The following is an 18,838-nucleotide window of genomic DNA, read 5'->3' on the forward strand; positions in this document are numbered from 1 at the left end:
GTGGAGTTACAAACCCGATATTGGTTTTGAAGTGCTCCATTTATGTATGTGCCTGCTTGTTTGGCTTTAGGTGATTAGAAGACTGGTATACCGAGTAAGTAACATATGTGAATGGGTAGGCTAATGTTAAGGGTTTATGGGGAATTGTATCATGCTTTAATTTCACTTGTGGTGTTTTACTGGATTGAGCCTGTTGTGCATCAGAGAAAGCCACTGTTTTGTTTTTTTTTCTCTCTGCAGTTTTCTTTTGATTTGTTTCTTTTTTTGGCTTTTCTTCCTGTATGGATGGCATGTATTTTTAATTGCTCTTAACTTAGTTATCGGTATTACTGTTAGCGTTTGTTCAGTGTTGTCGGTGGTGCTCCACAGTTGGGGAAGGTGTTTGGAACAGGTGGTGATTAGTGCTAATGCTGCTACTACAGAGGCGAAACTGGTGGAAAAAAAGGTGCATTCTTGTTTTAATTTTGAAGTGTGCTTTATTTTTAGTCCGGGATTTAATTAGATTTCTTTTATATGCGCAGATTTCTGATAGCTTGGGCAATGTGGTCGCTGTGCCTTACTGTACTCTGGGTATTAGTAATCCCAGGACATGTAGCCCTTAACCACATTATCCCCACTGAATTTTGTATGTTGCAGGTGATTACTGAAATCATTAGTTGTTGATGTGATTGTATTTGAATTCATGTTATTAAGTCATGTTTTAATTATATTTCTTATATGAATCAATAAACGATCTATGCGTCAGTTTCTGCAGTCCACCAATCTATTACTAAACCTCTGGGTGACAAGACCCTGTATATGGTGCTTTAGTAAAGGTAATAGTTTAACTCTTTCTTTAATTAAGGGGGGCCAAGTTGACTTGAATTTGGCACATACTGAATAAACATTTTTTCATACTTCATATATTTCATATACTTAATGTTTTAATTTTGACAGCATAATTTATCATTTCAAATGAAGAGAGACATTTCTTTGAATAGACAATAGAATTGTTATTTAATAATATTTTGATGACACATTTGAACATTTGAAGACAGTATCAGTATATATATATATATATATAGATATATATATATAGATATATATATAGATATAGATATAGATATAGATATAGATATAGATATAGATATATTTATTTATTTATTTATTTATTTACTTTATTTATTTATTATGAATCAGTCTACATATTAATAAAGTATAAAGCTTTTCACATTAGGTTTATCTGAATGTGACCTTTATTTTTTTCAAGACCATCAGAAATGCTATTCTAATATCTTTTGTATGCATTCCATATATAATTGGATTAACAACTGGAGGGACTGTGAAAGTCATTATACCACACAATTTTTGTGCATTGGGAGATACATTTTGTAAACGATAAGATAGTATTACAGTAGTACACACTATTTCAAACAGAGCAAATGTAATTATTTGTGCTAAACAAGTATTTACAGCCTTGATTTTAGCATCAGATTGAGAGTGGGAAATACAGGTTTTGAGAATTTGTACATAGGAGAATAACTGAACACCCACACTAACAACCTGCATAAATCCTGTCACAACCAAGCCATATATATTGTTCACAGTAGTATCGCCTCCACACGAGAGATGCACCAAGGACATATTATCACAGAACACATTAACAATATATGTCTTACACTTTGGCAGTCTGGCCTGAAGAGCAAACAACATGACCTCTAATGCAATGTCAGTGCCCCATGCCAGAGCTATAACACCTCCAACTGTAAAGGGTGTCATGATAGAGTGATATCTGAGTGGCTTACATATTGCTATGTAGCGGTCAATTGCCATGGCTGCAAGGATAAAATATACACCACCTCCATACAAATGTAGAAAGAATCCCTGTAACACACATGTTGGATAATAGACAACATTTGACTGAGTTATAATATCGATTAGCAGTCTGGGAAGGAGACTGCTGATTCCTACTAGATCTGCTAGTGGAAGGCTGAACATAATGTAGAACATTGGCTTATGAAGGCTTCGTTGTGTCAAAATGAGTGCTAGGATGATTCCATTACATAACACTGAAAACAAGTAGATCAGAGTCCCAGTGAAGAAGACAGGATATACAGCCTCTGGAGAGACATCAAATTTGGCAATCTGAAGGCTCCAGCTAAAGGTGTCATTTGAAAATTGGGCTTCCATTCAAATCTGTGGAACAAACAAAAATGTAACAGAGAAATTCCACATTTGCAAAATATTTTTTATCTTAGTGTTTATCTACTAATTTTTTTTTCTTTGATTCCATATTGGAATAAAAATGATTCATATTTGCTAATTTATTCGTTGAAAATTTCTTCATTGTTTGGACTACATATTTTGGACTTCTTTTTTTTTGGTATGCTGTATGGAACAAAGCACTGCTGCCTTACATAACAAAAATCCACAAATAGCTAATAATGATAGCAAATGTAAGAATGTTACAATGAATTATTTAGATATATTTTAACAAATATATGAAAAAAAACAAAAAATGTTTATTCTAAAAAAATAATTCAAGGCTGTTTTCCTTTGTTTTAGCTTACCATTGGCTTAGCCTTTGTTAACTTCAGGCAACATCAGTTGACTATTTGGCCAGTAAAGTAATGAAATGCACACATCTTCCAGTGGCATCAATAGTGGAGCACAATGGCACATTTATATATAGTTAAGTCCTCTAGAGACTATGCCAGTGACTCACATGTAATGCCAGAGAACCGTCAGCAAAATCTGTTTAAAATCTCTAAAATGCCTCCAGCTGTCTGGAACGTTGTGTGTTTGAAATTACAAAACTACTACAGGTGATTATGAACGCACTAACGTTTATTAAAGTTTAATGTGAATGTTGTGATTTTTGCCTGTGTGCTGTGGTTGGGTTGTGCTGGCTGTATCTCTTTCTGTTGGTCTGTTTGTCTCCATAACTGGTTTTCCCTCCCATTCATCACTCACCATTACCAAAGGTTGGCCAATGGCCCCATTTATTAATAACTATATATATAATTGTGAGAATGGCTCCAGTTGATCCCAGGAACAATAGCTGAGATTTCATGCAGCTGGATACTGAATGGTGTTTCACACTGTTAGCTCTGGTTACATCTTTACCTTCAGGTCATTATTGAAAGACAGGATGCATTGCCAGGCCAATCTCATTCACAAAAATAATGAATGCATGGCTTAATGTTAAGTTAATAACATAAACACAGAAAATACACACTGTTCCATGTTTTGTATCAACAGTTCTTTTTTTTCCGACATCATACATTAATATATGCATGACTAAAGTGAAAATATGCAAGCTAAGCTAAATATTGTGGAAACTGAATCCTTCAGTCAACTTAAATTTCATGAACAATGTCTTATTACATGTATCTTATGGCTGATACATTTGTAACCAATCCAAGCAAGTCAGTAACAAGTATGTTGTGAATGATGAAACTTCTTTTGATTCTCTGAGGTGCTGTCAATTTATTTTTTAAACAAAATATACATTTATTTGGATTTTTATGAAAAGGAAACTTGGCTTTAAGAAAAAAGGAACTATGTGAATGATACAGTTGCTAGGCATTGGTTCTTGGTTTAAAACAGACCACTTGTTTCTCCTCAGCTTCCCTTGAATGTAAAGCCAATCAAAAGCCAAAATATAATGTAAAGGAATTAAAATTATAAAGAAAATGTACAGATCTAACATCAAAGTTTACAATCATTTACAATCGTTTTCAGTTCATGTCCTTTACAAATAAAATTACTATTACTGTTTTTTTTTCACATAAAACTTTAAATTGGTTTTACTGATTTTAGAACAGTATATCCTGTTGTTCTTTTTAATAACCAGGGCTATACTTGATATTTTCCTTTTGACAGCATAATTTGTCATTTCAAATGACTTTCGTTGTATAAACTATAGAATTGTTGTTTAATTATATTTTGATGACACATTTGAATACTGTACCAGCATATTATTTGTTTATATTGAATCTACATATTGGTGAAGTATAAAGATTTTCACATTAGGTTTATGTGAATGTGACCTTTTTTTTTTTTCAAGACCAAAAAAAAATGCATTTCTAATGTCTTTTGTATTCATTCCATATATAATTGGATTGACAACTGGAGGGACTGTGAAAGTCATTATACCGCACAATTTTTGTGCATTGGGGGATACATTTTGTAAACGATATGAAAGTATTGCAGTGGTAGAGACCATTTCAAACAGAGCAAATGTAATTATTTGTGGTGAACAAGTATTTACAGCCTTAATTTTAGTATCATATTGAGAGTTGGAAAAACAGGTTTTGAGAATTTGTACATAGGAGAATAACTGAACACCCACACTAACAACCTGCATAAATCCTGTCAAAACCAAGCCATATATATTGTTCACAGTAATATTGCCTCCACATGAGAGTTGCACTAAGGCCATATTTGAACAATACACATTAACAATAATTGTCTTGCACTTTGGCACTCTAGCCTGAAGAGCAAACTACACGACCTCTAATGTAATGTCAGTACCCCATGCCAGAGCTTTAACACCTCCAACTGTAAAGGGTGTCATGATAGAGTGATATCTGAGTGGCTTACATATTGCTATGTAGCGGTCAAATGCCATGGCTGCCAGGATAAAATATACACCACCTTCATACAAATGTAGAATGAATCCCTGTAACACACATGTTGGATAATAGACAACATTTGACTGAGTTACAATATCGATCAGCAGTCTGGGAAGGAGAGTTGTGATTCCTACTAGATCTGCTAGTGGAAGGCTGAACATAATGTAGAACATTGGCTTATGAAGGCTTCGTTGTGTCAAAATGAGTGCTAGGATGATTCCATTACATAACACTGAAAACAAGTAGATCAGAGTCCCAGTGAAGAAGACAGGATATACAGCCTCTGGAGAGACATCAAATGTGGCATTCTGAAGGCTCCAGCTAAAGGTGTCATTTGAAAATTGGGCTTCAATTAAAATCTGTGGAAAAAACAAAAATGTAACAGAGAAATTCCACATTTCCAAAATATTTTTTATCTTAGTGTTTATCTACTATTTTTTTTTCTTTGATTCCATATTGGAATAAAAATGAATCATATTTGTTACTTTATTCCTTGAAAATGTCTTCATTGTTTGGACTACATATTTTGGTATTTTGGACTTCTTTTTTTTTTTGGTATGCTGTATAGAACAAAGCACTGCTGCCTTACATAACAAAAATCCACAAATAGCTAATAATGATAGCAAATGTAAGAATGTCACAATGAATTATTTAGATATATTTTAGCAAATATAACATGAAATAAAACAAAAAATGTTTATTCTAAAAAAAATACTTCAAAGCTCTGTTTCTCTGTTTTAAAAGGTGTCATTTGAAAATTGGGCCTCCATTAAAATCTGTAGAACAAATAAAATGTAAAAGAAAAAAATGACACATTTCTAAAGTGGGAATTTGAAGGATGAAACTTAAGGTAGAATTTGAAAATTTTGCTTCCATTACAAACCTGTGTGAGAAATGAATACAACAGAAAAGTTATTCCTTTGCCAGTATGTGTTCTTTTTGTTCTTGACTAACAGCTTCAAAATACTTATTACATTTACAGATCAAGTCATAAGCCGAAATGATGATAGTTAATGATGATACTAAATGATTACAATAAATGCACTTGATTGTTGCAGCTTTTTCCTTAAACATTTTAACATTTTTTCTTTTATTTTAATATTTTCTTAAGCTCCTGTTCTCTTATTTTGACATACCTTTTTAAATAACCTTAGTCTTATATTGTATTCAGTAAAGCTGCTTTGAGATAATGTCTGGTGATTAAAACAACATAGGAATAAAATTTAACCAAAATCAATTGATATTTATGGGAAGATGCTGATCTTAATTTTATCACCTGGTGCCCAGCAGGGTACATTTATATATACTTAGGTTGCTAATCTCATCCTGGAAGGCCTGTGCATTGCCCCAGGAGTCACCCTAAGAAGTTCCTTGAGCACCCTCCTGTAGAGCCCGCTGTCAGTCATTCGGCCCCTTTAGTCCTACGCTACGGCGTGAGCATGGTTGGTGGTGTTGTTCTTGCCAGGAGGTGGTGGAGAATACATAGATGTGTAGGCCAAAGTCTAGAAAGTTTTGCTTTTTTTCTCATTTACACCCACTGCTGCGTTCTCTCAAAGGGATAAGGCCGATCAAACCACAATACATACTATATGCTTCCAGCTTTGTGGCAAGAGTTTAGGGAAGGCACTTTCCTGCTCCAGACTGTGCCTCTCTGCACGGAGAAAAGAACATAAAGACATGGCTTCTTGTGGTTGGAAGAACTCCAGCAGCTTGCGCGGAGCCTTGACCTTATCCCCACTAAGCGCCTTGTGGATGATTTGGATTGTCAGTTGGTGGTGGGGGTAAGGAGGCATGCAGCAGTATCAGATCAGATTCCACAGCATCTCTTACAAGGTATTCTACACATTTTAGTTTTTCCACACATACTCAGTCTATTAGGTTTAGTTACAAACCTCACATATGATACCAGAGGATCTGGAGCAACATCTTATTGAAATGTTGGAGAAAGCTAAGCTAGTCTACAACTTTAAATATCTGCTGCCACAAGTTTAATTGCACTTAAAGAATAAAAATAAAGTTCTGAAACAATACACATCAGATTGAATTTCCCTAAAGCAGGCATACACAACTTCAGTCCAGAAGGATGGGAGGCCAACAACATAAGTTCCCTGTGAAACACGTCTGATCTGGTAATGACCATCTAGTCAGAAGAGAGAAATCACCAAACTGTGATTGATTCAGGTAGTTAGTTTCCCCAACATTATAGTTAATTTATTATTTTTTTTCTAATAGTCTCTATATGGTACTGCATTACAATTGAAAGATGTAGGGCAATTATGCCACAACATTTTGAAAGGAACAAGAACAAAAATGAAAGACACTACATTACAAATAATAATAATAACAAAAGAAAATGAAGTTGATTTAATGGCAGAGCAATACCTGGTACAGAATACAAACCCAAAGTCACCAGGTTGTTTGTCCAAAATGTAACTGACAGATCACAATCATATGTACTAAAAATAATGTTGTGAGCTGGGCACGGCGGTGGCCTATAAGTCGCAGGGTGCAGTAGAGGAGATGATAGAGGGGACACCATCTCAGGCGCGAGGCATGGTGGAGTCTAAACCTCTCGAGAACAAAGTGTCCATATGATATGGCACAGCAGAGGCAGCACATCGGTGAGCCTCCTCTGATGAGCAGAGCTTGCAGGATGCTGCAGGACTGTGCCTGGAAGAGGAACACCCTGTTGCTGGCAGGATGCAGTAAGGGCCATGTCTGGCAGAGAAGCATCCTGTGCAGAGAAGCCAGGACACAGCAGGTGCCACATCTGGAGCAGGCACACTGTATAGTGGTTAGGGTGCACAGGGAGGTGTGAGTCAGGCGTTAGAGGCACGCTCACTGAACAGCAGGTGCAAGGGGAGGATCACCTGCCCCAGAGTGGGCAGATGCTAGAAGAACGGGCATGTTGGGGTCCTCCCTCTTAAGATCAGTGATGGGACCTCTTGAACCCAAAGCTTTCTTGTGTTAGATTAGGATTCCTGGTTTTTGAAACAAGGACTTCACTGACCTTTTAGTGTGATATACATTATAGCCACAGAAGCCAGAAACATATTTTGCCAATGCCAGGTAAACACCTGGGCAATGCAGTGGATGGACTACATTGAAATCTGAATAAATAGAATAAAAATGTAAAAAATAAATAAATAAATAGGTAAAAATAGGCTAGCTGTATATAGTGCTATTCACAAGGTCACTTTACAAAATAAGAAAGTAAGCACAAAGCACAAAGAAGTATAAAATGTAAACATTTTTGATGATAATTGAGTCCACAGATTTTTGTTACAAGTTAAAAACACTTGTAATTGCAAAGTTGCAAAAAATGAATGCAATATTATGTTCATGAAAATATGTAGGAGATATATGTGATTTTCATGAATAGTGCCCTACCAGTGACAAATATTCTGAAACTTCAGGGAATCTAAGAGCATCATTAATGAGACATGACATTTAAGTTTCATTATGATTGGTCAATGCTAAACTTGAGACAAACCTTCTGATCACTGACTAAACAATACTAATCACAATTTCTGACATATTTGATGAATTTGCATATGGTGGTCATCCTGTTTTGAAATATCAAAATATTTTTGGTATCTATTGAGGAACAGACTCCTGCAGATATGAGAACACCAGTTTTGTGCAGGTCAGGTGAAAAACCTAGGACTAGTTTGCAAATGTAGGTTTTGCATATTATGCAAATTAGCAAAACAACCATCGTGGAGGATGATGCTTGGACCCTAAAACTTTTTGAAAATTCAATATGAATCTTATGTCCTGTTTCCTGGTCAAGTAGTTGGCAAAATATATAATTGTGCACAGTTGCCTGTTATACCAGAACCCAAGGCCTGTTACATTAACTGCTTTGTGAATCTACATAAGCATGGAATTTGTGCAAAATGGTATTAATGAAAGTATACTATAAAAACAATAATTGACGAATATATTTGTCTTTAAAGTAATATTGAAATATTGCATGATTACATTAGTGTCACATTAAGATTTTGGCATTAATATGACACAAAACAAAATCAAATATATCAAGAAATATTATTTTGTACTTGTCATGCTGTGTCTAAGTGTCAAATTAAAGCATACAAAAATTTCATGGGCTTGCAATGAGAACATGTTTGGTGGAAGAATTAAGTATATAGTTGAACTAGGGAAATTCTACTTAGTGAAAAAAAAATCATGGAAGAAAGCAGACGGACTTTACACCTTTTAATTTTTTATTCCTACAGCATGTCCTGCTTACAGTGCTAAATAATAAAAAATATCAGCAGTTGTATAATATTCAAAATTAGGGAAAACCTGAATAGTGACATAGTTGATGAGTAATATTACAATAAAATGTAAATATATGAACAAACATTTATATAACATTTATAACATGAAATTGGTGCATTGCAAAATTATCAATTCATTCATTACTTTCACTGATGTCATATCCTTGGCCCCAACAATACAATCACAAGCCATAGTTAAGAATAAAAGACCCAGTTTATATATGTTGTTCTAAAATTTCACATAGAAAAATCTATTTTTTTTACCCACTTAGGTTTAATTTTCTTGTGGAAAAAGTAAAAAATGTTCTGTCGAATTTCCTTAGTTTTCAGTCCATATATGAGAGGATTAAGAATAGGAGGAAATATCATTATTGACACTCCAAAGGCCTTTCGTAAGTTTGGAGCTGAATTCTCAAATCTGTGAGCGATGAGAGCAAAGAGTGCATAAAACTCAAAACATAAGAAAACTATTAGGTGTGTACCACACGTCTGAATTGCTTTTCTTTTAGCATCTGACTGCCTTCGAGAAATGCAAGTAAATAAGATTTGAATGTATGTAAATAATACTATCATCAGTGACAGACCTTGAGAAAAAACCATAACAAAAAGACCAAAGTAGTTATTTGAATTTATGTCCCCACATACGAGTTTCATTAAAGATGGATTATTGCAGAAAATATCTACTATTTTTGTGCTACAAATCTCTTTGCGATAGTTAAGAGCAAGTAGAAAACCAATGAGAATACAATCTATCATCCACATAATGATAATTATTTTCAGCAAGTTACTTGAGGACATCAGAGAGTTATATTTCAGTGGGAAACATATGGCAACATACCTGTCATAAGCCATTGCACTGAGAATGACTAATGACCCAACCCCATATAGATGTACCAGTAAAGCTTGTATGAAACATGCAGAGTAGGTTATTGTTCTAGTCTGCAAAAGTATACTAGACACCAGCTGAGGAAAAAAGGCTGTCGCGCCTATCAAGTCATTTACAGGCAAGTTAAATAACAGAATATACATGGGCTTGTGAAGTTTGCGATTCAAAGCAATTGTCAGCAGGATGATGAAATTAAAGAGCAAAATTACACCATATGTAAGGATTCCAAATATGAATGCTGGCAAAACATAACATGGAAGCAGGTCCAGTGATTCCAAAGTCAAAGATGTTGCATATATGGAGAAGTTATAATCCATTGCAAACTTTGTTTCAAAGTTTGAAGAACCTACAGTGGAGGGTAAGAAATGTTATGCAGAGCAAATAGACAGATGCATGTATAACAAGAATACACCTGCAAAGCATAAGTCACTGATAACATGAATGAATTAACAATAATTAACATAGACTTTCATTTAGTATTAGGACGAATACTTGGCAAAGTTTAGTATTGTATGAGAGGAAAAGATCAGAGATCCATCATTTCAGACATGCATTTTAGTATTGCATGTTATTTTTATACTTCAGACATTAAAAGCCAACCAAATCCCAATTGCACTTTCTTCCAGTGTAATGTCTCTAGGGGAGACCTAACAAGTGGGTGTCTGTGTCAGTTCCAAACTATATAAAAGCACACAGCAAACAGATAATTTAGATAATTGGCCATAATATTAGGAATTTCTTTCTCAAAACTTTGTTTGTCTAAGTCACAATAAGTGATGGGTTGTGTGTTCTATGGATACCTTCTCTTGGTAGAAATTATATCATGTGACAAAACGCTACAAACCTTCAGCATTCTTCCTCATTCTAGTTTTGTTTTCTTACAGCCCCACCCAATAATACAATTTTGTTCTTATTAAAATGCTTCACAAAAGTTTATATTTACAAACACACTATGATGACCTTTGATATTTAAACTGGTCAATGTCTTTTTTAAACATTTTTCATTGATAACGCAGGAAAAAAAATTACAAGTTATGGCATTTAGGTTAGCATGCCTGATTTTCTAAACAAGGACTTCACTGACAATACTTTACTAGTTTAATTACACAGTGATCTATTGGTTATCAAGGTCTATTTACCACAAGAATTATTGGCTATTTTACCTAGAATGATACAACACATCATTCAGGATCTGATGTCATTAACAATATTCAGATTCTTCAAATTCTTCAGATTAACAGAAGTGTGAAATCTTGTACATGTACTTAAAAACCTTATAAATATATACTATATATTAAATATACCATATATTAAACATATTATAAAGAAAGACCATTACATTGCAGAAGAAAATGATCCAATTATTTTTAAATATGTTTTTTAAGCTGTTGAAACTTTTATGAAGATGGAAGTAACTAATATTATTAGACATCACACTGGCAGGTAATTCCTCTTTATGCTGGGGATATCTTCTTTTGGAAGTAGAAAATGATCTTCTGTCGAATTTCCTTTGTTTTCAATCCATATATAAGAGGATTAAGGAAAGGAGGAAATATCATAACTGAAACACCAAACGCTCTTCTTGTGGATGGGGATACCTTATCAAATCTGTGAGAAATTAGGGTGAAAAATGCATTGAACTCCAAGAATAAAAAAAAAACAATTAGGTATGTGCCACATGTGGATTACCTTGTACTTTGTATCTGACTGAGTTTTGAAGGTGAAAGTGATTAAGATTTGGATGTATGTAAATGCAACCGGGTGTGTGTATGTTTGGATCCATATAGTATATTGATGGAAAATATGACTGATGGGAAAATGTATAAAGTACTTCACATGTGACGTGTTTCCATGTGGCTGACGATGTTGAAGGTTTGTGGGGTACAAAGTAAGATTCTGCCCAAGTCAGCAACGGAAAGGTTTTCTAGAGCAAAGGGTATGAGCAGAGGTGAGTGTGTGAACATTTCGGTATGCGGTAGAGTATAAATGTGTCCAGGAGTGTATGATTATTGCATGTGTTTCAAACTCCAACAGGTTGGCACTATTATTCCGTGAGGGTTTATGGTAGCGTTTTGGCCCATGTATGTTGATTGTTCCATGTTAGCACATGGTATCATGCTAAGTTGGGTACTGGGAGTGTGCATAGCTAGGAGGATCGAGTTCCATTGGGTAGAAGTTATTTTGTTTTGTTATTTTGTTGAAGTGTTTTGAGTGGACTATTTAGGACCATGTCTGATGGAGAGAGGGAAATATTTTTTAGGGGTTTCGCAGGTTGGAAGTGAGTACTGTGTAGAGTAGCGCTGTGCACAAGCAGCTGAGTGAAAACTTTATTTTGTTTACATGTTCCTGACTTAAGCTCACCAGAGAGGTGAATGTTTCATTTTTGATGTCCCAGGTTTATGTATCCCCTGTAATAGACTGACGTGATTTTCTGTTTATAAGTTTTTTTTTCCTTATAATCTTTTTCAAAATCCCAGTCAGTGGGATCTGTTGGAATAAAGACCCAAAAGTGTTCATAAGCCATCTGTGTGGTTTCTTTCCCCAGCGACTACAAAGTGATACCAGGAGTGGGGTAGTCGTTCTGACAGTTAGCCTAATGTCAGCTTATGTGTGGGGAGGCACAGATCAATAGGGTGGTAGTGCTGAAGAAGGTGGAGCGGAGACGATCGTGGATGAGGAGCCAAGGCGAGTGGAAGAGGGCATGCGAGGAACCAGCCATTGGACTGTGGAGTAACACAGTCTGAGAGGCCAAGGGAACTACAGAGAAGGTTGTCTACAAAAACTCTTCCTCATGGAGTCCAGAGGATTGCCATAAACATTAACCTTTGCAAAGTTTCGCATGTACAGAACTTTCTAAAATGCCAGAACATCTAGATGAAGGTGTGGAACTAGTCTTGGTCATGGCCAAAGAAAGAGTAACAGACATTCAAGCCCAGATTGAGGAACTAAATAGAAAGCATGTGATGACCATGGAGACTAATGACTCTTTACATAGGGCACAGATCATTCATATGTTTATGTGCCAAGGGAATGACACATAGCACCATTCTCTGGTGATTTAGCTAGAGATGGGAGATCTGTAGAGGACATCATTGAAGAAGTTGAGCATGTGCTCCATGTACAAAATCAGTCTGTGAGTGATCAGTATGATTTTGTTGTGTCACTACTGAGAAGTGCTGCATTAGAAGAAATTCAGTTACGAAGCGATAGCAAAATTGATCAGGTTTATGATCTTTTCACATACTTACAGGAAGCCTTTGGTGATAGATGTAATGGTCCGCAGATGTTACACGAGTTCAATAACCGTAAGCAGTGAGAAGGAGAGGACTTACTTTAGTTTTAACATTTCTTGTGACAGTCTCTTAGTAAGGGCACCTGATGTGGTATCTAACATGAAACAGATATTGAGAGACCAGTTTGTGGAAGAGGTTTGTGATCCCACTTTGTGAAGAGAGCTCCGTAGATATGTGAGGGATAGGCCTTCTTCTTTGCAAGTGGAAATGCATGAAGAGGCTTATTTGTGGAGTGGGGAGGAACCCTCTGTAAGCTCAAGGGCTTCTAAATCTAGAGGTAAGAGCACTGAGCAAGTGGAGATAACTTCTTGTGCCTTGGTCAGTGCCCACGAAGACCGCACCTTGTCACAGTAAGACATTAAAGCAAGCTGTGGGGACTTGTCCCATAGTGGAAGTCAGAATCGGGGGTGTTACCGCCTCATGTTTACTGGATACAGGCAACCAAGTGAGCAGCCTGATGGAGGAGTTTTTTCATCAGCAGTTGGGTGGGGAAACGAGATATGTTGGCAACTGCAGGATGGCTCAGATTAACAGCTGCTAATGGATTAGATATCCCCTACTTAGGATATTTAGAGTTGGAAGTAGAGGCAATGGGAATGAAGATCCCAGATTGTGGGTTTCTAGTGGTAAAGAACCCTCAGAATCAGCAGACAGCTATACCCTGCATAATGAGTAAGCTAGATGTAGGAGGCACAATGGAACAAGAAGCTAAAAGGTAAAAGCATTGCAGGACAAATAAGCTTATGTTATTGCTGTGGGAGCTGACAATCTACTGTATGCGTAGACAGTGAAACATGAGATTAAGCTGGTGGATGACGTGCTGGTAAACCTCCCATACCATAGAATTCCACCTACTCAGTATAAAGAAGTCAAGAATTATATCTCTCCAATATTGGAAAAAGGAGTTATTCAAGACAGCTCTAGCTCCTATGCCTCACCAGTGGTGGTGGTACAGAAGGTGGATGGTTTCCTCTGCCACGAATAGATGAGAGTTTTGGTGCTTTGCGTGGAGTGAGGTTTTTCTCCACTATTGATCTCACTAGTGGTTATCATCAGGTGGCCGTTGAAGAAAGGGATCAGCATAAATCTGCATTCACCACTCCTTTTGGTTTATATGAACATAAAACCTAGACTCTTATGGGAGTCTGCAATGGGCCAGCAGCGTTTCAGCGGTTGATGCAGGTGACCATGACTGACTTAATTTTCCAAATAATGCTCATATATTTGGACAATATTTTTGGTACTTTCTAGGACATTTCCAGAGCATTTGGAGAGGTTAGACACAGTGTTGAGACGGCTGCAGGAGACAGGGCTTAAAGCGAAAGTGGAGAAATGTCATTTTCTCCAGGATAAGGTTATCGTTTTAGGACATCAGATTTCAGCTGAAGGTATAGCGACAGACCCAGGAAAGGTGTCTGCTGTTGCACAATGGCCGGTGCCCAAGATGCTGAAAGCACTGCGATCATTTTTGGGGCTCTGCAGATAATTTGTCAAACCATTTTCACTGATCGCAGGTCCCATACATGATTTAGTAAGTTGTTGTCTGAAAATGGGCCCCTCAGCCAGAGTGAATGAGCTGATGGTAAGCCTGTGGAACACAGAGTGTCAGGCTTCATTTGATCATTTAAAGGAGAAGCTGGTTAGTGCACCTGTGCTCAGTTTTGCTGATTTTAGTCAAGACTGACACAAGTAGTCAGGGCTTGGGAGCTGTCTTGTATCAACAGCAAGATGGAGCGAGAAGGGTGATGGCTTATGTGAGTCAGAGGTTAAGAAATGCTGAGAAAAATGATAAATACTACAGCAGTATGAAGTTGGAACTCCTTGCCTTAAAATGGGCCATAACAGAGAAATTTAGGAGTCTGCTGAGCACAAAGTTCTTGGTGGTTACGAACAATAACCCACTATGTCATCTGAATACTGCAAAGTTATGAGCCATTGAACAATGATGGGTTGCACAGCTATCAGCATATGACTTTGATGTTCAGTACTGTCCATGTCGGTGCAATGCTGCAGCAGATGCCCTCTCTAGGTACCCGTCGGCAGGGGAGACCGAGATTGATCCGGAGGATAGTGAATATGACAACTGTATGGCTTTTTGCAATTTAACGAGTAGAGGGACTACTCTTGACCCAGAGTTAGAGATAGGATAGATAGAGAGGTGTGAAGTTAGACAGATATGGCTGAGGGAAGCCTGGTACCTGGGTATGCCAAGAATGAGTTAGTGGTTTTTCAACAACAGGATCCGGTGCTGAGTGTGTTCAGAACCTGGTGGAAAAGGGGAAAGAAGTGTTGAATACACAACTGCTTGAGAGTGTGCATGACTCTATGGGTCATCAGGGCATAGAGAGAACGCTCCAACTACTATACTGTAGGTGTTTTTAGGTAGGGGTGTATGAAGAGGTCAAGCAGTGGGTAAAGAAATGCCAATGTCGTGTTTTGACCAAAATGCCTCATCCCAAAATACATCCACGCATGTAGTCTTTTCTAGCTACCAGACCATTGGAGGTAGTAGCTGTAGATTTTTACCCAACTCGAACCAGCATCTGATGGGAGAGAGAGTGTCTTAGTAATTATAGATGTTTTCATTAAGTTCACACAGGCTTTTGCAACCTGAGATCAAAAAGCTGACACGACTGCAAAAATTCTATTAAAAGAGTTGTTTATTCACTATGGCGTGCTTGAGGAGTTACACTCTGACCAAGGCCGGAATTTTGAAAGCGAGGTCATTGCAGAGTTGTGCAAGCTGTAGGGGGTTAAGAGAAGCCACACAACACCGTCCCACCTGACTGAGAATGCCCAAAGTGAGCAATTCAACAGGATGTTCCTCCAGAGAAGAAACGCAGATGGCCAGAGCATTTACCAGAATTGACCTATGCATATAATGTGACTCCACATGCGACTACAACGTATTCTTCATATTTCTTGCTGTTGAGAATGGATCCTCATCTTCCGATTGATGCATTGTTAGGAAGAGATGCAGTTGTGCCTAATCACAATTGGCTAGCGATACATCAGTGCCAGTAGAGGCACATGAGAGAGCCAAAGCTTATTCTGAACAGAAAGCAGCTGAACGCATAGCCATTCAGAGGAACAAAGTGTACTGCCCCTCCACTGATGTAGGTCAGTGTGTGTATGTGAAGAATCGACCCCCAGGCAGGAACAAAATCCAGGATGCCTGGCAGGCTGTTCCTTCTCGCGGAGTGGACGTGCAGGGGATGAATGTGGACTCAGTGGAGGGAGGACCAATAAAAATAATTAATTGAGTAGATATACATCCCTGCACTCATTCCCCTAGTCCTGCCCCTTGGAGGGGAAAGCGAGAGCAAGTCGTGGAATCTGTGCCTGTGGATGAATTGCAGGTTGAATTGGAGAACCTTGAGGAAGGGGTGATGTTGGTAGGCACAAATCTTTCAGCCATGAGTCGTCATATGGATCAGATTGGCTCAGGGGATCCTAATCTGGATGTAGCAGTGAGGACGTTTTCTGAACCAGATACAGCAGATACAGGGGAAGTGACTGCTGACTTTAGTCTAAAGCCAGAGGTATTGCCTGGTCCAGTTCTGCATAGGAGTAAGCGGACTAATGCAGGTCAACATTCAAATCTGCATCGTGAACCCAGGTCAGTTGTAAGATCTTGTTCAATAGACCCAATGATGGTTTCACAGATGTTAGCTAATCTAGGTACAGTATTCTTCAGAAAAGCTGTGAACAAGGTTAGAAGGTCCCGCACAGTCAACGAGGATGCTGACTGATGGGCAGGGGAGAGTGAAACCGGGTGATAAATACGAAGTGGATTGAAGCAGAACATGGGTGTCGCGACAGCAGTTGAGAACGCAAATACATGATGTCATCATTCCTCCTGACGTTGGAAGCTTATAGGAAGCTTATATATAGAATAGAATTCTAGAAGTGTTAACACTAGAAGTGTTATCAGAAGTCATCCTGGTTGGATGTTAATAGAAAGAGGTAATAACATTTGGATTATGTGTATGTTAAAGAGTAATGAACCTCAGCATGTGTGTATATTTGAATATATAATATATATATGGAAATATGACTGATGGAAAAATGCATAGAGTACTTCACATGTGGTGCATTTCCATGTGGCTGACCATGTTGTAGGTTTGTGGGGTATAGAGTGAGCAAACAGCAATGACAACACAAACAGCAATGACACACCTTGTAAAAAAACTGTTATAAACAGTCCATAGTAGTTATTCAACTGGATGTCCCCACATACAAGCTTCATCAAAGATGGATTATTGCAGCAGATATCTGCTATGTTAGTGCCACAGATCTCTTTGCGGAAGTTCAGGGCAAGTAGTAAACCAATCAGACTAAAGTCTAGGATCCATATTATTGTGATTATTTTCAACACGTTATTTGGGCACATCAAGGTGTTGTACTTTAGTGGACAACAAATGGCAATGTATCTATCATAAACCATAGCAGTGAGAATGAGAAGAGACCCAGCTCCATATATGTGTACCAGGAAAGCTTGCAGGAAACAAGCAGAGTAGGTGATTGTTGTATTCTGTGACAATATATCAGACACCAGCTGAGGGAAGAAGGATGTTGCCCCTACCATGTCATTGATTGTCAAATTAAACCACAGTACATACATAGCTTTGTAAAGGTTCCGGTTCAGAACAATTGTTATCAATATTGTCATATTAAAAAGCAAAATAGCACAATATGTAAGGGTTCCAAAAATAAATGTTGGAAAAATATTTGATGGTAGGATGTCCAATGGTTCCATTGTCAGAAGAGTAGTATATATGGAAAAATAAGTAGCCATGTTAAGGTCCCCTTATGTATCAAGTTTTAATAAACCTACAACAGAGTGTTAATGTAATTTGTCCTTGTGTGCTCTTTTTATAAGTCAGACATTAGGCAACAAGCCTATTCCATTCCCCAATGCTCAGTTTCATGGTTACATGGTTATTCAGAGAATACTTTCATAAAACTCAATTAAATGGCAAATAAGCATATTTTGAGTCTGATATTACTGAAATGCAAGCCAAAATAATATTGATGCAACTTAAGCTGATTTGTTTTTGCCTAAGAAAATGCATGCTTTGACAACAGACCTCATTTGTAAATATAGCTACTAACTGATTTATAGTTGCTTTTGTGGTATGGTTTTGTGCAACAGAATTTATATGAACAGTTGATTTCTGGTGAATTGTGTCTTACTGTGTTGTGTTGAACTGTGTGTGTTACGTTACATTCCTTTTGTATTACATGATACATTCCTACAGTGTCTTTTGTGCAGGACTAGATTAAAACAAGATAGGGGAGATGCTACTCTACTTTGAACTATTTCTGTTAATAAGTGATTTACTGAAGCTCTTAGCTGCAGAAGGCAGCAGTCCCTGGGCTTATTACTTATTAAGACTGATGACTCACTCCATTTCTGCATGGACTACACCAAGCTCAATTATTATTTAACTAGCAGATACAGCTAAGTGCAGGCAGATGACAATCGAGGATCGAGGAAAGCATTGACAATGGCCATGGGGTTTTCTGAGTTTAAGAAAATGCCTTTTGATATTACATAATACCACTGTGATATTTTATATTATGATGCACAATATGGCCCAGAAGCCAGAAACATATTTTGCCAATGCCAGGTAAAATACCTGGGCAATGCAATGAAAGTATCACATCAAAATCTGAAAAAAAAAAAACAAAACAGAATACATTTTTTAAAATTAAATAAATACATTTTTAAAAAAAGATTAGCTTTATATATTG

The 18,838-nt window shown here is 37.2% G+C and overlaps 2 protein-coding genes and 2 pseudogenes across 2 annotated transcripts; all 4 read right to left on the reverse strand.

The window, feature by feature from the left end:
- Positions 1-1,218: 1,218 nt before the first annotated feature.
- On the reverse strand, positions 1,219-2,169 carry LOC118242571 (putative gustatory receptor clone PTE03). The gene has a single exon (XM_035534346.1). It carries the CDS (start codon positions 2,167-2,169, stop codon positions 1,219-1,221), a length of 951 nt encoding a protein of 316 aa, XP_035390239.1.
- On the reverse strand, positions 2,170-7,523 carry LOC113587121 (annotated as a pseudogene).
- Positions 7,524-9,139: 1,616 nt separating this feature from the next.
- On the reverse strand, positions 9,140-10,105 carry LOC113587133 (olfactory receptor 51I2-like). The gene has a single exon (XM_027025664.2). It carries the CDS (start codon positions 10,103-10,105, stop codon positions 9,140-9,142), a length of 966 nt encoding a protein of 321 aa, XP_026881465.2.
- Positions 10,106-11,242: 1,137 nt separating this feature from the next.
- On the reverse strand, positions 11,243-17,879 carry LOC113587115 (annotated as a pseudogene).
- Positions 17,880-18,838: the final 959 nt, after the last annotated feature.

Source organism: Electrophorus electricus, chromosome 15 (genome assembly GCF_013358815.1).
Source record: "Electrophorus electricus isolate fEleEle1 chromosome 15, fEleEle1.pri, whole genome shotgun sequence".
Lineage (NCBI taxonomy): Eukaryota > Metazoa > Chordata > Actinopteri > Gymnotiformes > Gymnotidae > Electrophorus > Electrophorus electricus.

Bases quoted from the DNA above. Each gene is read 5' to 3' on its own strand.
- LOC113587133 (XM_027025664.2), bottom strand. From the start codon at position 10,105: ATGGATTATAACTTCTCCATATATGCAACATCTTTGACTTTGGAATCA.
- LOC118242571 (XM_035534346.1), bottom strand. From the start codon at position 2,169: ATGGAAGCCCAATTTTCAAATGACACCTTTAGCTGGAGCCTTCAGATT.